This window comes from Ranitomeya variabilis, chromosome 2 (genome assembly GCF_051348905.1).
Source record: "Ranitomeya variabilis isolate aRanVar5 chromosome 2, aRanVar5.hap1, whole genome shotgun sequence".
Lineage (NCBI taxonomy): Eukaryota > Metazoa > Chordata > Amphibia > Anura > Dendrobatidae > Ranitomeya > Ranitomeya variabilis.
Window position 1 is genome coordinate 21706656 of NC_135233.1, and position 20232 is coordinate 21726887.

At 44.0% G+C, this 20232-nt stretch overlaps 1 protein-coding gene across 1 annotated transcript in view; it reads left to right on the forward strand.

Annotated features, from left to right (window-relative positions):
• Nucleotides 1–20232, forward strand: part of PLB1 (phospholipase B1) — a 127351-nt gene that overhangs the window by 35580 nt on the left and 71539 nt on the right. The window contains exons 22-26 of the mRNA XM_077282094.1: nt 292–372; nt 15924–15989; nt 16328–16428; nt 19550–19631; nt 19750–19854. Of these exons, the coding sequence (XP_077138209.1) occupies nt 292–372; nt 15924–15989; nt 16328–16428; nt 19550–19631; nt 19750–19854 (435 nt within the window). The remainder of the gene's footprint in view (nt 1–291; nt 373–15923; nt 15990–16327; nt 16429–19549; nt 19632–19749; nt 19855–20232) is intronic.

Sequence of the window (20232 nt, forward strand, 5' to 3'; positions counted from 1 at the left end):
TTGTCCTTAGTGTGGTTTGTACAGAATAAAGGAAGAAAGATACACTGACTAATTACTGGAGATACAGCTATGTCAAGTGGTCATGGCCATGACCACTTGACATAACCGTATCTGTTCTACGGCACCAAACGCTACAAATTCCAAATTGGTTGCTACAACGACTGGTGTCAACCTTATTATGAAACACATGTGGCAAATTCATTAATTAACATAAGAGTTGTCAAATGATTAGAGAATAAGAAATTACAAACCATGTGCATCTGGTAACTTTACTGTATTATTCTTTTCTAGGAAATTAACATTACTGAGGACTGGAAACTCCTGACCATATTCATAGGAGGAAATGACTTATGTGGTATCTGCAAAAATCCGGTATGTGGAAAAATAAGTCCATCTGTGACATTCATGCAGAATACATTCATACATGTACACTTAGTATGTCCCAGGTACAGACGTCAGAGCTCCATAATAAATGAGTGCCGTCATTTCAATAAACTTTCCATCAATCAATAGTTCATATAAATATAAGAAACTTTGTAATCAATCTTATCAGAAAAATCTTCTTTCTCTACGTATGATCCATTCTACCCCCACCGCTCATTGCCTCTTGATCTCATTATTCATTCTGAAAAAGTTTTAAATTCTGTCTTAATAAAAAAGACTAGAAGCTCATTGGCGTTAGCTGCCTATTCAAGTCTATGCAGAGGGGAGGAGGGAACAGCATAGATAAGGAGACACAGACAGTTCACAGCTTGCTAGTAAGTTGTTTATCTCACCCTGACGATGAATTCACAGCTACACTGCTTAGTACTAATGTATAATGTACTTCATTTTACTGCTTTCTAGTAAAGAGTGTTATCTCACCCCCAGTGTTGAATTCACAGCTACACTGCTCAGTACTGTTTTATAGTTTCAACTGTAAATCAGTAAAATAAATAAATAATATCTTCCATGCTGCTGCTTTGTAAAGAGTGTTTTGTCTCACTCCAGAGCTGGATTCACAGCTACACTGCTCAGTACTGTTGTATAATGTCCTCTATACTGCTACTTTGTAGTAAGCGTTATCTCACCATAGAGCTTGATTCACAGCTACACTGAGCAGTACAGTTGTAAAATATTGGCACCATGTTGGCTCAGTGGCTAGCACTGTTGCTTTTCAGCGCTGGGTCCTGGGTTCAAGTCCTACCAAGGACAACATCTGTAAGGAGTTTGTATGTTTTCCCCGTGTTTGTGTGGGTTTCCTCCCATCCTCCAAAGACATACTGATAGGGAATCTAGATAGAGAGCCCCAATGGGGACAGTGATGATAATAATGCCTGTAAAGCTGTGGAATTAATGGTGCTATATAAATTAGTAAAATAAATAAATAATATCTTCCATGCTGCTGCTTTGTAAAAAGTGTTTTATCTCGCTCCAGAGCTGGATTCACAGCTACACTGCTCAGTACTGTTGTATAATGTCCTCCATGCTGCTACTTTGTAGTGTTTTATCACACCCTAAAGATGGATTCACAGCTACTGTTGTGAACTATATTTCTTGACTCCCTCTTGTGGTCATTAGCGGTATGGCTCTTGGAGTGTCTTTCCCCAGGTTGGCACCCACCTGATTCGTTTGGCCTTGGGTGTGCCTATATAAACTTCCTGGATACTGTATTGTGCCTGGCTTCGTTGTTATCAGACCATGTCTGTTTTCTCCTGTCTCCTGGTCTCCTGATTTTGCAAGATAAGCTAAGTCCTGCTTTCTTATTTTTGTGCATTTGAATTTTCCTTATTTTGTTCCAGCTTTGTTTAAAATGTGATTCCTGATTTTGCTGGAAGCTCTAGGGGGGCTGTTATTCTCCCCCCACACCGTTAGTCGGTGCGGGGGTTCTTGGATATTCAGCGTGGACATTTTGTAGGGTTTTTTGCTGACCGTATAAGTCATCTTCCTATTTTCTGCTATTAGTCAGTGGGCCTCTCTTTGCTAAATCTAGTTCATTCTTATGTTTGTAATTTCTTCTTACCTCACCGTTATTATTTGTGGGGGGCTTGTATTATACTTTGGGGTCTTTTCTCTTGAGGCAAGAGAGGTCTTATTTTCTCTGAAAGGGTTAGTTAGTTCTCCGGCTGGCGTGAGACGTCTAGAACCAACGTAGGTACGTTCCCTGGCTGCTGCTAGTTGTTTGTGCTAGGATCGGGTATACGGTCAGCCTAGTTACCACTTCCCTATGAGCTGTTTTTTTGTGTTTGCAGACTTAGCTGGTACTTCTGAGATCCTCTGCCATTAGGATCAGAACAGTAAGCCAGGCCCATAGGGACTGTGACTGCGCTATAGATTTGATTCCTGGTAGTAAATTTCCTAAGGGACGACTATTTAATCTGTCTGTACCTGAGCATGCCGCGATGCGTTCTTATATTAACCCCTTCCCGACCTTTGACGCATACGCTGCGTCATGAAAGTCGGTGCCAATCCGACCTGTGACGCAGCGTATGCGTCATGGAGGGATCGCGCTCCTGCAGATCGGGTGAAAGGGTTAACTCCAATTTCACCCGATCTCCAGGAACAGGGGGAGTGGTGCTTCAGCCCAGGGGGGGTGGCTTCACCCCCTCGTGGCTACGATCGCTCTGATTGGCTGTTAAAAGTGAAACTGCCAATCAGAGCGATTTGTAATATTTCACCCCAAAAAACGGTGAAATATTACAATCCAGCCATGGCCGATGCTGCAATATCATCGGCCATGGCTGGAAAACCTAATCTGTCCCCCCCCCCACCCCACCGATCGCCCCCCCAGTGCTCCGTTGCGTGGTCAGCCCCCCTAAGTCGTCCTGTCCGCTCCTCCGTCCTCCTGTCCGCTCCCCCCGTGCTCCGGTCCCCCCTCCCTGTGCTCCGGTCCCCCCCCCCGTGATCCGATCACCCCCCTTCATACTTACCAGGCCTCCCGGTGTCCGTCCGGCTTCTCCATGGGCGCCGCCATCTTCCAAAATGGCGGGCGCACGCGCACTGCGCCCGCTGAATCTGCCGGCTGGCAGATTCGTTTCAGATGTATTTTGATCACTGCGATATAGCCTATCACAGTGATCAAAATAAAAAAAATAGTAAATGACCCCCCTTTATCACCCCCATAGGGACAATAATAAAAAATAAATAAAATATTTATTTTTTTTTTTTTCTACTAGGGTTAGGGTTAGAACTAGGGTTAGAATTAGGGTTAGAATTAGGGTTAGGGTTAGGGGTAGGGTTAGGGCATGTGCACACAGTGCGGATTTGGCTGCGAATCCGCAGCGGATTGCCGCGGATCCGCAGCGGATTGGCCGCGGATCCGCAGCGGATTGGCCGCGGATCCGCAGCGGATTGGCCGCGGATCCGCAGCGGATTGGCCGCGGATCCGCAGCGGATTGGCCGCTGCAAATTCGTAGCAGTTTTCCATCAGGTTTACAGTACCATGTACACCTATGGAAAACCAAATCCGCTGTGCCCATGGTGCGGAAAATACCGTGCGGAAACGCTGTGTTGTATTTTCCGCAGCATGTCAATTTTGTGCGGATTCCGCAGCGTTTTACACCTGTTCCTCAATAGGAATCCGCAGGTGAAATCCGCACAAAAAAACACTGGAAATCCGCTGTAAATCCGCAGGTAAAACGCAGTGCCTTTTACCTGCGGATTTTTGAAAAATGGTGCGGAAAAATCTCACACGAATCCGCAAAGTGGGCACATAGCCTTAGGGTTAGGGTTGGAATTAGAGTTAGGGTACCGTCTCACAGTGGCACTTTGATCGCTACGACGGTACGATCCGTGACGTTCCAGCGATATCCATACGATATCGCTGTGTCTGACACGCAGCAGCGATCAGGGACCCTGCTGAGAATCGTACGTCGTAGCAGATCGTTTGGAACTTTCTTTCGTCGCTGGATCTCCCGCTGTCATCGCTGGATCGTTGTGACAGCGATCCAGCGATGCGTTCTCTTGTAACCAGGGTAAACATCGGGTTACTAAGTGCAGGGCCGCGCTTAGTAACCCGATGTTTACCGTGGTTACCAGCGTAAAAGTAAAAAAAAACAAACCGTACATACTCACATTTCGGTGTCCTTCAGGTCCCTTGCCGTCTGCTTCCCGCTCTGACTGAGCGCCGGCCGTACAGTGAGAGCAGAGCACGTCACCGCTGCGCTCTGCTCTCACTGTACGGCGGCACTCAGTCAGAGCGGGAAGCAGACGGCAAGGGACCTGAAGGACACCGAAATGTGAGTATGTACGGGTTTTTTTTTTTTTACTTTTACGCTGGTAACCACGGTAAACATCGGGTTACTAAGCGCGGCCCTGCGCTTAGTAACCCGATGTTTACCCTGGTTACCCGGGACCTTGGCATCGTTGGTCGCTGGAGAGCGGTCAGTGTGACAGCTCCCCAGCGACCACACAACGACTTTCCAACGATCACGGCCAGGTCGTATCGCTGGTCGTGATCGTTGGTAAATCGTTATGTGAGACGGTACCCTTAGGGTTGGAAATAGGGTTAAGATTAGGCTTGTGGTTAGGGTTAAGGATAGGGTTAGGGTTGTGTTGGGGTTACAGTTGTGGGTAGGGTTGGGATTAAGGTTAGGATTAGGGTTAGGGTTGGATTTAGGGTTACGGGTGTGTTGGGGTTAGGGTTGTGGTTAGGGGTGTGTTGGGGTTAGGGTTGTGATTAGGGTTATGGCTACAGTTGGGATTAGGGTTAGGGGTGTGTTGGGGTTAGTGTTGAAGTTAGAATTGAGGGGTTTCTACTGTTTAGGCACATCAGGGGTCTCCAAACGCAACATGGCGCCACCATTGATTCCAGCTAATCTTGCGTTCAAAAAGTCAAATGGTGCGCCCTCCCTTCCAAGCCCCGACGTGCGCCCAAACAGTGGTTTACCCCCACATATGGGATACCAGCGTACTCAGGACAAACTGGGCAACAACTATTGGGGTCCAATTTCTCCTGTTACCCTTGCAAAAATAAAAAATTACTTGCTAAAACATAATTTTTGAGGAAAGAACAATTATTTTTTATTTTCATGGCTCTACGTTATAAACTTATGTGAAGCACTTGGGGGTTGAAAGTGCTCACCACACATCTAGATAAGATCCTTTTGGGGTCTAGTTTCCAAAATGGGGTCACTTGTGGGGTGTTTCTACTGTTTAGGCACATCAGGGGCTCTGCAAATGCAACGTGACGTCCGCAGACCATTCCATCAAAGTCTGCATTTCAAATGTCACTACTTCCCTTCCAAGCCCTGACGTGCGCCCAAACAGTGGTTTACCCCCACATATGGGGTACCAGCATACTCACAACAAACTGGGCAACAAATATTGGGGTCCAATTTCTCCTGCTACCCTTGTGAAAAAAAAATTGCTTGCTAAAACATCTTTTTTGAGGACAGAAAAATGATTTTTAGTTTTCACGGCTCTGCGTTGTAAACTTCTGTGAAGCACTTGGGGGTTGAACGTGCTCACCACACATCTAGATAAGTTCTTTGGGGGGTCTAGTTTCCAAAATGGGGTCACTTAGGGGGGGTTTTTACTGTTTAGGCACATCAGGGGCTCTGCAAATGCAACGTGACGCCCGCAGACCATTCCATCAAAGTCTGCATTTCAAATGTCACTACTTCCCTTCCGAGCCCTGACGTGCGCCCAAACAGTGGTTTACCCCCACATATGAGGTATCAGCGTACTCACAACAAACTGGGCAACAAATATTGGGGTCAAATTTCTCCTGTTATGCTTGTGAAAATAAACAATTGCTTGCTAAAACATCTTTTTTGAGGAAAGAAAGATGATTTTTTATTTTCACGGCTCTGCGTTGTAAACTTCTGTGAAGCACTTGGGGGTTGAACGTGCTCACCACACATCTAGATAAGTTCCTTGGGGGGTCTAGTTTCCAAAATGGGGTCACTTGTGGGGGGTTTCTACTGTTTAGGCACATCAGGGGCTCTGCAAACGTAACATGATTCCCGCAGACCATTCCATCAAAGTCTGCATTCCAAATCGTCACTACTTCCCTTCCGAGCCCCGGCATGTGCCCAAACAGTGGTTTACCCCCACATATGGGGTATCAGCGTACTCAGGAGAAACTGGACAACAACTTTTGGGGTCAAATTTTTCCTGTTACCCTTGGGAAAATTAAAAAATTCTGGGCTAAAAAAATATTTTTGAGGAAAGAAAACACATTTATTATTTTCACGGCTCTGCGTTATAAACTTCTGTGAAGCACTTGGGGGTTCAAAGTGCTCACCACACATCTAGATAAGTTCCCTTGGGGTCTAGTTTCCAAAGTGGGGTCAATTGTGGGGAGTTCCTACTGTTTAGGCACATCAGGGGCTCTGCAAACGCAACGTGACGCCCGCAGAGCATTCCATTAAAGTCTGCATTTCAAAACATCTCTACTTCCCTTCCGATCCCCGACGTGTGCCAAAACAGTGGTTTACCCCCACATATGGGGTATCAGCGTACTCAGGAGAAACTGGACAACAACTTTTGGGGTCCAATTTCTCCTGTTACCCTTGGGAAAATAAAAAATTGTGGGTTAAAAAATCATTTTTGAGGAAAAAAATAATTTTTTATTTTCATGGCTCTGCGTTATAAACTTCTGTGAAGCACTTGGGGGGTTCAAAGTGCTCACCACACATCTAGATTAGTTCCTTGGGAGGTCTAGTTTCCAAAATGGGGTCACTTGTGCGGGAGCTCCAATGTTTAGGCACACAGGGACTCTTCAAACGCGACATGGTGTCCGCTAATGATTGAAGCTAATTTTCCATTCAAAAAGCCAAATGGCGTGCCTTCCCTTCCGAGCCCTGCGGTGCGCCCAAACAGTGGTTTACCCCCACATATGGGGTATCATCGTACTCAGGACAAACTGGACAACAACATTTGGGGTCCAATTTCTCCTATTATCCTTGGGAAAATAAAAAACTCCGGGCTAAAAATCATTTTTGAGGAAAGAAAAATATTTTTTTATTTTCATGGCTCTGCGTTATAAACTTCTGTGAAGCACCTGGGGGTTTTAAGTGCTCACTATGCATCTAGATTAGTTCCTTGGGGGGTCTAGTTTCCAAAATGGGGTCACTTGTAGGGGAGCTCCAATGTTTAGGCACACAGGGGCTCTCCAAACGCGACATGGTGTCCGCTAACGATGGAGATAATTTTTCATTCAAAAAGTCAAATGGCGCGCCTTCCCTTCCGAGCCTTACCATGTGCCCAAACAGTAGTTTACCCCCACATATGAGGTATCGGCGTACTCAGGAGAAATTGCCCAACAAATTTTAGGATCCATTTTATCCTGTTGCCCATGTGAAAATGAAAAAATTGAGGCTAAAAGAAATTTTGTGTGAAAAAAAAGTACTTTTTAATTTTTACGGATTAATTTGTGAAGCACCTGGGGGTTTAAAGTGCTCACTCTGCTTCTAGATAAGTTCCTTGGGGGGTCTAGTTTCCAAAATGGGGTCACTTGTGGGGGAGCTCCAATGTTTAGGCACACGGGGGCTCTCCAAACGCGACATGGTGTCCGCTAAAGATTGGAGCCAATTTTTCATTCAAAAAGTCAAATGGCGCTCCTTCCCTTCCGAGCCCTGCCGTGCGCCCACACAGTGGTTTACCCCCACATATGAGGTATTAGCGTACTCAGGACAAATTGGACAATAACGTCCGTGGTCCAGTTTCTCCTTTTACCCTTGTGAAAATAAAAAATTGTTGCTAAAAGATAATTTTTGTGACTAAAAAGTTAAATGTTCATTTTTTACTTCCATGTTGCTTCTGCTGCTGTGAAACACCTGAAGGGTTAATAAACTTCTTGAATGTGGTTTTGAGCACCTTGAGGGGTGCAGTTTTTAGAATGGTGTCACTTTTGGGTATTTTCAGCCATATAGAACCCTCAAACTGACTTCAAATGTGAGGTGGTCCCTAAAAAAAATGGTTTTGTAAATTTTGTTGTAAAAATGAGAAATCACTGGTCAAATTTTAACCCTTATAACTTCCTAGCAAAAAAAAAATTTGTTTCCAAAATTGTGCTGATGTAAAGTAGACATGTGGGAAATGTTATTTATTAACTATTTTGTGTCACATAACTCTCTGGTTTAACAGAATAAAAATTCAAAATGTGAAAATTGCAAAATTTTCAAAATTTTCGCCAAATTTCCGTTTTTTTCACAAATAAACTCAGAAATTATCGACCTAAATTTACCACTAACATGAAGCCCAATATGTCACGAAAAAACAATCTCAGAACCGCAAGGATCCGTTGAAGCGTTCCTGAGTTATTACCTCATAAAGGGACACTGGTCAGAATTGCAAAAAACGGCAAGGTCATTAAGGCCAAAATAGGCTGGGTCATGAAGGGGTTAAGGAGTCTTTAGAGAAGGGACATATTCGTCCATCCTCTTCCCCTCTTGGTGCGGGATTCTTTTTTGTGGCCAAGAAGGACGGGTCTTTGAGACCGTGTATAGACTATCGGCTTTTGAATAAAATCACTGTCAAATTTCAGTATCCTTTGCCACTATTGTCGGACTTGTTTGCCCGGATTAAAGGTGCCAAGTGGTTCACAAAGATAGATCTTCGTGGTGCGTACAACCTTGTGCGCATTAAGCAGGGAGATGAATGGAAAACTGCGTTCAATACGCCCGAAGGTCATTTTGAGTACTTGGTGATGCCTTTTGGGCTCTCTAATGCTCCTTCAGTGTTTCAGTCCTTTATGCATGACATTTTCCGGAAGTATCTGGATAGATTTATGATTGTTTATCTGGATGATATTCTGTTTTTTTCTGATGATTGGGACTCTCATGTAAAGCAGGTCAGGATGGTGTTTCAGGTTTTACGTGATAATGCTTTGTTTGTGAAGGGCTCGAAGTGTCTCTTTGGAGTGCAGAAGGTTTCCTTTTTGGGTTTTATTTTCGCCCCTTCTACTGTGGAGATGGACCCAGTCAAGTTCCGAGCTATTCATAATTGGACTCAACCCACGTCCGTTAAGAGTCTTCAGAAATTCTTGGGTTTTGCTAATTTCTACCGTCGTTTTATTGCTAATTTTTCTAGCGTTGTAAAACCTTTGACGGATTTGACCAAGAAAGGTTCTGATGTTGCTAATTGGGCTCCCGCGGCCGTGGAGGCCTTCCGGGAGTTGAAGCGCCGGTTTACTTCGGCACCTGTTTTGTGCCAGCCTGATGTCTCACTTCCCTTTCAGGTTGAAGTAGACGCTTCTGAGATCGGTGCAGGGGCTGTTTTGTCGCAGAAAGGCTCTGGTTGCTCTGTGATGAGACCATGTGCTTTTTTTTCTAGGAAATTTTCGCCTGCTGAGCGGAACTATGATGTTGGTAATCAGGAGTTGTTGGCTATGAAGTGGGCATTTGAGGAGTGGCGTCATTGGCTCGAGGGAGCTAGGCATCGTGTGGTGGTCTTGACTGATCACAAAAATCTGATGTACCTCGAGTCCGCTAAGCGCCTGAATCCTAGACAGGCTCGTTGGTCGTTGTTTTTCTCCCGTTTTGACTTTGTGGTCTCGTACCTGCCTGGTTCAAAGAATGTGAAGGCTGATGCTCTTTCTAGGAGTTTTGTGCCTGACTCTCCTGGAGTCGCAGAGCCAGCGGGTATTCTTAAAGAGGGAGTAATCTTGTCGGCCATTTCTCCTGATTTGCGACGTGTGTTGCAGAGATTCAGGCTGGTAGTCCTGACCCTTGCCCACCTGACAGACTGTTTGTTCCTGATAAATGGACCAGTAGAGTTATTTCCGAGGTTCATTCCTCAGTGTTGGCAGGGCATCCTGGGATTTTTGGTACCAGGGATTTGGTGGCTAGGTCCTTTTGGTGGCCGTCCCTGTCGCGGGATGTGCGATCTTTTGTGCAGTCCTGTGGGATTTGTGCTCGGGCTAAGCCTTGCTGTTCTCGTGCCAGCAGGTTACTTTTGCCCTTGCCCGTCCCGAAGAGGCCTTGGACGCACATTTCCATGGATTTCATTTCAGATCTTCCGGTGTCTCAAGGAATGTCTGTCATCTGGGTGGTCTGTGATCGTTTTTCCAAGATGGTCCATTTGGTGCCCTTGCCTAAATTGCCTTCCTCTTCCGATTTGGTTCCTTTGTTCTTTCAGAATGTGGTTCGTTTGCACGGCATTCCTGAGAATATCGTGTCTGACAGAGGATCCCAGTTTGTGTCCAGATTCTGGCGATCCTTTTGTGCTAGGATGGGTATCGATTTGTCATTTTCATCTGCCTTTCATCCTCAGACTAATGGCCAAACGGAGCGAACTAATCAGACGCTGAAGGCTTATTTGAGATGTTTTGTTTCTGCGGATCAGGATGATTGGGTGACCTTCCTGCTATTGGCTGAGTTTGCCCTTAATAATCGGGCAAGTTCCGCTACTTTGGTTTCGCCATTTTTCTGCAACTCTGGTTTCCATCCTCGTTTTTCCTCGGGACATGTGGAGCCTTCTGACTGTCCTGGGGTGGATTCCGTGGTGGATAGGTTGCAGCGGATTTGGAATCTTGTGGTGGACAACTTGAAGTTGTCACAGGAGAAGGCTCAGCGCTTTGCCAACCGCCGCCGCGGTGTGGGTCCCCGACTTCGTGTTGGGGATTTGGTTTGGTTGTCTTCTCGGTATGTCCCTCTGAAGGTTTCCTCTCCTAAGTTTAAGCCTCGCTTTATTGGTCCTTATAAAATTTTGGAAGTCCTTAATCCGGTGTCGTTTCGTTTGGATCTTCCGGTGTCGTTTGCCATTCACAATGTGTTCCATAGGTCTTTGTTACGGCGGTACGTGGTGCCTATGGTTCCTGCTGCTGAGCCTCCTGCTCCGGTGTTGGTTGAGGGCGAGTTGGAGTATGTGGTGGAGAAGATCTTGGACTCTCGTCTCTCTAGACGGAGGCTTCAGTATCTGGTCAAATGGAAGGGCTATGGTCAGGAGGACAATTCCTGGGTGGTCGCCTCTGATGTTCATGCGGACGATTTGGTTCGTGCCTTCCACGCTGCTCATCCTGATCGCCCTGGTGGTCTTGGTGAGGGTTCGGTGACCCCTCCTTAAAGGGGGGGTACTGTTGTGAACTATATTTCTTGGCTCCCTCTTGTGGTCATTAGCGGTATGGCTCTTGGAGTGTCTTTCCCCAGGTTGGCACCCACCTGATTCGTTTGGCCTTGGGTGTGCCTATATAAACTTCCTGGATACTCTGTATTGTGCCTGGCTTCGTTGTTATCAGACCATGTCTGTTTTCTCCTGTCTCCTGGTCTCCTGATTTTGCAAGATAAGCTAAGTCCTGCTTTCTTATTTTTGTGCATTTGAATTTTCCTTATTTTGTTCCAGCTTTGTTTAAAATGTGATTCCTGATTTTGCTGGAAGCTCTAGGGGGGCTGTTATTCTCCCCCCACACCGTTAGTCGGTGCGGGGGTTCTTGGATATTCAGCGTGGACATTTTGTAGGGTTTTTTGCTGACCGTATAAGTCATCTTCCTATTTTCTGCTATTAGTCAGTGGGCCTCTCTTTGCTAAATCTAGTTCATTCTTACGTTTGTCATTTCTTCTTACCTCACCGTTATTATTTGTGGGGGGCTTGTATTATACTTTGGGGTCTTTTCTCTTGAGGCAAGAGAGGTCTTATTTTCTCTGAAAGGGTTAGTTAGTTCTCCGGCTGGCGCGAGACGTCTAGAACCAACGTAGGTACGTTCCCCGGCTGCTGCTAGTTGTTTGTGCTAGGAACGGGTATACGGTCAGCCTAGTTACCACTTCCCTATGAGCTGGTTTTTTGTGTTTGCAGACTTAGCTGGTACTTCTGAGATCCTCTGCCATTAGGATCAGAACAGCTACATTGCTCGGTATTGCGAATGTCTGCAGAGTATAGCAGAAAGCATAGCAGCCAGTCTTTACCCACTAACTCAGAGACAGTTTAAAATGTGAGAAAGAGCCTGTAGGAGAAAACTTGTGAAAAATGAAGTATGCAATTTATATAATGGCCATAAATGGTGTTATTCTTCATGGACACACTCAACAGCTTATTCTGAAAAGTCACCTGAAATGACAGGAATGGTAAAAGTTTACCGATAATGTTTTTGATGGAGCTTTACACTATATTTAGTTGTAGATGATTAACTTTTAACTTTATTTATGTAGATGCCGCGCACGCTGCTCCCTATCCACTCACTGATAATGGTATCAAACATGAATATAATGGCACACATGGTGCACCATGCTCATGGGCGTGCTGACGTCTGTGATGACCTTAAGGAGATATCTTATTTAATGTGCAACAAACACATCGATCACTGATCACTAATGACACATCGATCACTGATCACTGATAACACATTGATCACTAATCACTAATGACACAATGATCACTAATGACAAATCGATCACTGATCACTAAGGACAAATCGATCACTGATCACTAATGACCCAATGATCGCTGATCACTAATGACACATCGATCACTGATCACTAATGACACATTGATCACTGATCACTAATGACACATCGACCACTGATCACTGATAACACATTGATCACTAATGACCCAATGATCGCTGATCACTAATGACACATCGACCACTGATAACACATTGATCACTAATGACACAATGATCACTGATCACTAATGACACATTGATCACTGATCACTAATGACACATCGATCACTGATCACTAACGACACATCGACCACTGATCACTGATAACACATTGATCACTAATGACCCAATGATCGCTGATCACTAATGACACATCGATCGCTGATCACTAATGACACATCGATCACTGATCACTAATGACCCAATGATCGCTGATCACTAATGACAAATCAATCACTGATCACTAATGACACATTGATCACTGATCACTAATGACACATCGATCACTGATCACTAATGACACATTGATCACTGATCACTAATGACACATCGACCACTGATCACTGATAACACATCGATCGCTGATCACTAATGACACATCGATCACTGATCACTAATGACACATCGACCACTGATCACTAATGACACAATGATCGCTGATCACTAATGACACATCGATTGCTGATCACTAATGACACATTGATCACTGATCACTAATGACACATCGATCACTGATCACTAATGACACATCGACCACTGATCACTAATGACACATCGATTGCTGATCACTAATGACACATTGATCGCTGATCACTAATGACACATCGATCGCTGATCACTAATGACACATTGATCGGTGATCACTAATGACACATCAATCACTGATCACTAATGACACAATGATCGCTGATCACTAATGACACATCGACCACTGATCACTAATGACACATCGATTGCTGATCACTAATGACACATTGATCGCTGATCACTAATGACACATCGATCGCTGATCACTAATGACACATTGATCGGTGATCACTAATGACACATCAATCACTGATCACTAATGACACAATGATCGCTGATCACTAATGACACATCGATTGCTGATCACTAATGACACATTGATCACTGATCACTAATGACACATCGATCACTGATCACTAATGACACATTGATCGCTGATCACTAATGACACATTGATCGCTGATCTCTAATGACACATCGATCGCTGATCACTAATGACACATCGATCGCTGATCACTAATGACACATCAATCACTGATCACTAATGACACAATGATCGCTGATCACTAATGACACATCGATTGCTGATCACTAATGACACATTGATCGCTGATCACTAATGACACATCGATCACTGATCACTAATGACACATCGATCACTGATCACTAATGACACATTGATCGCTGATCACTAATGACACATCGATCGCTGATCACTAATGACACATTGATCGCTGATCACTAATGACACATCAATCGCTGATCACTAATGACACATTGATCGCTGATCACTAATGACACAATGATCACTGATCTCTAATGACACATCGATCGCTGATCACTAATGACACATCGATCGCTGATCACTAATGACACATCGATTGCTGATCACTAATGACACATCGATCGCTGATCACTAATGACACATCGATCACTGATCACTAATGACACAATGATCATTGATCACTAATGACACATCGATCACTGATCACTAATGACACATCGATCACTGATCACTAATGACACATCGACCACTGATCACTAATGACACATCGATCACTGATCACTAATGACACATCGATCGCTGATCACTAATGACACATCGATCGCTGATCACTAATGACACATTGATCACTGATCACTGATGACACATCGATCGCTGATCACTAATGACACATCGATCGCTGATCACTAATGACACAATGATCACTGATCTCTAATGACACAATGATCGCTGATCACTAATGACACATCGATCACTGATCACTAATGACACATCGATCACTGATCACTAATGACACATCGATCACTGATCACTGATGACACATCAATCACTGATCACTAATGACACATCGACCACTGATCACTGATAACACATTGATCACTAATGACCCAATGATCGCTGATCACTAATGACACATCGACCACTGATAACACATTGATCACTAATGACACAATGATCACTGATCACTAATGACACATTGATCACTGATCACTAATGACACATCGATCACTGATCACTAACGACACATCGACCACTGATCACTGATAACACATTGATCACTAATGACCCAATGATCGCTGATCACTAATGACAAATCGATCACTGATCACTAATGACACATTGATCACTGATCACTGATGACACATCGATCGCTGATCACTAATGACACATCGATCGCTGATCACTAATGACACAATGATCACTGATCTCTAATGACACAATGATCGCTGATCACTAATGACACATCGATCACTGATCACTAATGACACATCGATCACTGATCACTAATGACACATCGATCACTGATCACTGATGACACATCGATCACTGATCACTAATGACACATCGACCACTGATCACTGATAACACATTGATCACTAATGACCCAATGATCGCTGATCACTAATGACAAATCGATCACTGATCACTAATGACACATCGATCACTGATCACTAATGACACATCGATCACTGATCACTAACGACACATCGACCACTGATCACTGATAACACATTGATCACTAATGACCCAATGATCGCTGATCACTAATGACAAATCGATCACTGATCACTAATGACCCAATGATCGCTGATCACTAATGACACATCGATCGCTGATCACTAATGACACATCGATCACTGATCACTAATGACACATTGATCACTGATCACTAATGACACATCGATCACTGATCACTAATGACACATTGATCACTGATCACTAATGACACATCGACCACTGATCACTGATAACACATCGATCGCTGATCACTAATGACACATCGATCACTGATCACTAATGACACATCGACCACTGATCACTAATGACACAATGATCGCTGATCACTAATGACACATCGATTGCTGATCACTAATGACACATTGATCACTGATCACTAATGACACATCGATCACTGATCACTAATGACACATCGACCACTGATCACTAATGACACATCGATTGCTGATCACTAATGACACATCGATCGCTGATCACTAATGACACATCGATCACTGATCACTAATGACACATCGATCGCTAATTATTGTGCTCCTTGAGATAACACTCATTATCGGCATCCATCCTTGCCAATGACTCACTGAATGTGATATTATGTAAGAGGATGATATTGTGTCTCGGGTTGTTTTGCTTTTTTTGTCTTTCATCAGAATTTATGGGTTTTTCATTTTGTAAAAGGTAAATTACAATATCCAAGTATCTCTTCTTTTCTGTCCACTTGTAATTATACATAAAGTCTTACAGTCAGCAGTCATATATTGTTCTATTGCTGTCACAAGTGATAAATCTGTCACGGGTGAAAAAAATGGAAATAATCAGCCCATTTATTTATTTTTATTTTTCTTGCAGCCTTATCATACTCCAGAAAACTTTGTCCTCCGCCTTCAGCAGGCTCTGGACTATCTGCAGGAGGAGGTAGGATGTATTCCTCTATCCCCATGGTATTAATGATGGCAGCCGGATGAGGCAATGTTATACCAGGACATCTGACGCAATGTGCAGTAGAATTGCTTCGTTATCACCATGGCGGGATTTCTCAATGTTCATAATTGTTGCAAGAGAGCTGATAAGTTTATACGCTTTTGTTTCAATATTTGTATTATTTTACATTTTAAAGACAAACACAATAAGTGAAGAAACATACAGTATATGGGAGTGATGAGGGAAGAGGGGGGAAGGAAGGAGAACGAGCGCATATTAAGCTGATAAGTTTTTATTGCATTTTTGGTCCATACTTTTTTATTTTGACGCAGGTCCCAAGAATGTTTGTCAATATGGTGACAATGTTGGACATTTTGCCCTTGAAAGAACTCTACGATATTAAGGAAACCAACTGCCCAGAGCAACTCATGAGGTCAGTCTTATGAAGTCTATGTTCCCAGTTATGCTTGGGGAAAAAAGGGGAAATGTTCTCCAGATTTGTCAACCTCATCTAAAGGCATTAGACGGAATAATCAATCTTTCCGACTCCCGAATACACAGAGGCGAAGCACTTCTGTGTTCTCTATCAGAGGAATGCTGCCAGACTCCTTTGTTTTCCTCCAGTCCCATTTACTCTCAAAACTCTTCTGTACTCTCCAGACCCCTCTGTTCGCTCCAAACATTCTGTACCCTTCAGTCTCCTCTATTCTCCCTCCCCAGATCCCTTTGTCCCTTCCAGACGTGCCAGTCCCCTGCAGACCCCTCGGTCCCCTTCGGACTCCTATCTCCTCGATTTCTCTTTTCCTCCAGACTGCTCTGTCCCCTCCAGACTCCTCTGTACCCTCTCCCAGATGACTCTGTCCTCTCATGTTCCCTCTAGATCCCTATTCCCCTCCAGACCCTTCAGACCTCTGGGTCCCCTCCAGACTTTTCTGTCCCCTCCAGACTCCTCCGACCCTTCCAGATACTTCTGTGCCTTCTAGGCCCCTGTGTTCCTTCTAGACTCCACTGTCGCCACCCAGACCATTCTATCCCCTAGAGTTTTGTCCTTGTCCCTTCCAGACTCCTCTGTCCACTCTAGAGTGCTCTGTCTTCTTTCAGACCCCCGGGTACTCTCCAAACCCCTCTGTCCCCTCCAGACCACTCTGTCCACTCCAGACTCCTCTGTACCCTCCAGTCTCATCTGTTCACTCCCAGACACCCTCTGTCCCTTCCAGACCATCTCTGTCCCTTCCAGACTCCCTCTATCTCCTCCAGATTTCTCTGTCTCCTCCAGATTCCTGTGTCCTATCCAGACTCCATTGTCCCCTCCAGACCACTCTGTCCCCTCCAGACTCACCTGCCCCCTCCCCCCCCACGGATCACTGTCCAGTCCAGACCCCTGGGTTCCCTCCAGACCCCTGGGTTCCCTCCAGACTCTTTTGTCCCTTCCAGACTCCTCTGTTCTTTCCAGACTCCTCCAAATTCTTTTATCTTCTCTAGACTCTTACGTCCCCTCTATCCTCCTTCAGATCCTTTTGTCCTTCACCTCCAGACCCCGCTGATGCCTCCAACCACCTCTGTCCCTTCCAGACTCCTCTGGCAGCTGCTTATTTGCCGGAGAGTGAAAGTGTCAGACATCTGACATCGGACTTGATGGCTACTTCTTTTCCCTGACATCATCTATACAGGGAGACACGGGAGTCCTCCATAAACATTAGACTGCCGGATGATCTCCCTAATATCAGTGGGTTTCCCTCACTGTAGTCTAATGTTTACGGGGGTCTTACCATTGAAGGTCTTAGAATCTGATACCCGGGAATCAGATTTTTAGAAGCATAGCACTGAACCCATCACAGAGAATAGACGTCTATGATGCCGAATGTGATGCCCAAAAGCTCAGTTGGGTAACAGTCATCACAGAAAGTTCATTATGGGCTAAAGTATCCCCTTATGTCTAAAGTCCCCATACACAAAAATGGGATGAGTCCACCAACTTTGGCTTGACCGGAAAACCATTTAATGTGCATAGGGGCCTCTCAACTCTCCCCCGACATCACCTGTTGGGCTTGTTGAGTTTCAATGCTCGTCCTGTTCTTCTCCCAGGAGATAAGCTGCCGCCAGGGACGTATGGCAGTGACTTACTCCTCTCTTGATCTGACCATGCATGTGTATGGAGGCGTCAGGAGAGAGAAAGCTGTCTGACCAATCTACGTCCGACCATTGGCACCTTGGGTCTTACATGTATTAACTCAATAATAGAAAATGCAATAAATTCCATAGATAAATCTATAAATCATCCAGGTTCATGTTCAAATACATTAGTATCGGGGGGTCAAAGTGTGAGAAACCAATAGAAGATGAGACAAGAACACAAGGACTGGACCCAGATGCGATCATATTTATGGCTCCTTATCAGCACCAGAGCTAATCACTGGTGGATACCATTGTTCAATGTCATCTCTGAAAACCCCGACCTGAAGGAGACGAGATATCGAGACCTCAGCTATTTACAAACGTTTTCTGATCATTAATGGTTAACCTATGGAAGAACCCGGAGACATAACGACCAACTGGAAGATTGCAAAAAGTCAGAAGTTAGATGTTAAAGTCCTGTTTTCTGGGCTTTAACAGGGTTTTACATGGTGTATTGGCCTATACCCAGCACCTTAGGACCCCAGCAATCTGTCAGACAAAGGTGAAGGGGCTGCTTTTGGGTGCTCAAGAGGTCGGACCCCACAACATTCCCCGATAAACCCTCCCTGGATCCCAACAGTTTCCTGTAATGCCCTTGTGGCTGCTATCTTCCTCTTCCTGTGAAGTCCAGCCTGCGTCATTTCTGTCAATACTGTAATATATAGAACAAGAGATCAAATAAAACAAAAAATAAATACAAATTTTTTTTAAAATATAAATAAATAAATAATAATAAATAAATAAATTAATAATAATCTAATCAGCCTCCTTTTTCCAGAAAATAAATTAAAAAATTCAACATATTTGGTATTGTCACATCCAAAAAAAGTCCAATCTACCAAAATCTAAAATAAATGCCATAAAATCTAAACACTATAAAGATAAATAAGAATCAAAACGGCGGAATTGCTGTTTTTCAGTCACTAAACCACCCTAGAAAAATTGAATGAAAAGGAGATCAAGACATCTTATAATATCAGTAAAATCATCAGTTCGCCATGCAAACAAAATAAATGATGGAAAAATAATGACGGATGGGTTTTAGAAAGTGGCAACATTTTTTATTTACCGTAATTTTTTCCTATTTTTCCCCCCAATTAAATAAGAGGAAAAAGATAGAAGTTTGTTTTTTTGTGCTGACCTGGAAAATTGTGTTGCCATGTCAGCGTTGCTAATAATGTATAAAAAGAAAAAATTACTTTTTCTTCTCACCCTTTCACAAAGTCGTCAACATATTTCTATGTACCAAGGAGTAACTTGAAGCTCCAGGTTGTCTTGGCCCCTCGCATAACATGAGCCATTTATTGGGGGAGTGCTACCCCCCTCTAATACAATAAAATAAGGATGTTTGATTGAAATCTATACATGTCTTTCCGCAGCGCCCTGTGCAGTTGTGTGGTCAACAACCCAGAAGGATCTACTGAGATCTCAACTCTTAAACTATTCAACAAGCAATACCAAGTAAGTAATCCTGGAAAGTGTCGCCTCTGACAGCAACACCAGCAGCGGCAGCCCCGAGTCCAGAGGGAACACTGCGGAATATAAGAAAACATCATCTATAGAATTCAATTCTTTCCAGGAACAAACTCGCCAGCTGGTGGAGAGCGGACGGTACGACACCAAAGAAGATTTCACCGTCGTCATTCAACCGTTCTTGGAGAAGCTTGTGATACCGAGAAATGAAGTAAGTGAACTGAAAAGTCCACACACGTGATCAGACTCAGGGGAGCGAGGAGGTCAGAACGGGACAGCAGGACATCAGCTATTGGTTGGGCTTCTATAGTGAGGGAATTACATTTCTGATAATGTTTTTCTCTTTCAATTATTCATATTAATATCTTTATTTGAAACAAAATCATCAGTCTGGCATTTTTCACATTGACCATTAAAACTCACACCCCCTGTTCTGTACAAATCGATTTTTCAATTGTTTAATTCACAATAGGTGATGTCACAGCTCACCTCCTCCTGTACAATGACTGATAACACCTCTATATACAGTAGATAACACAGGATCCACCATTCACAATAGGTGATGTCACAGCTCACCTCCTCCTGTACA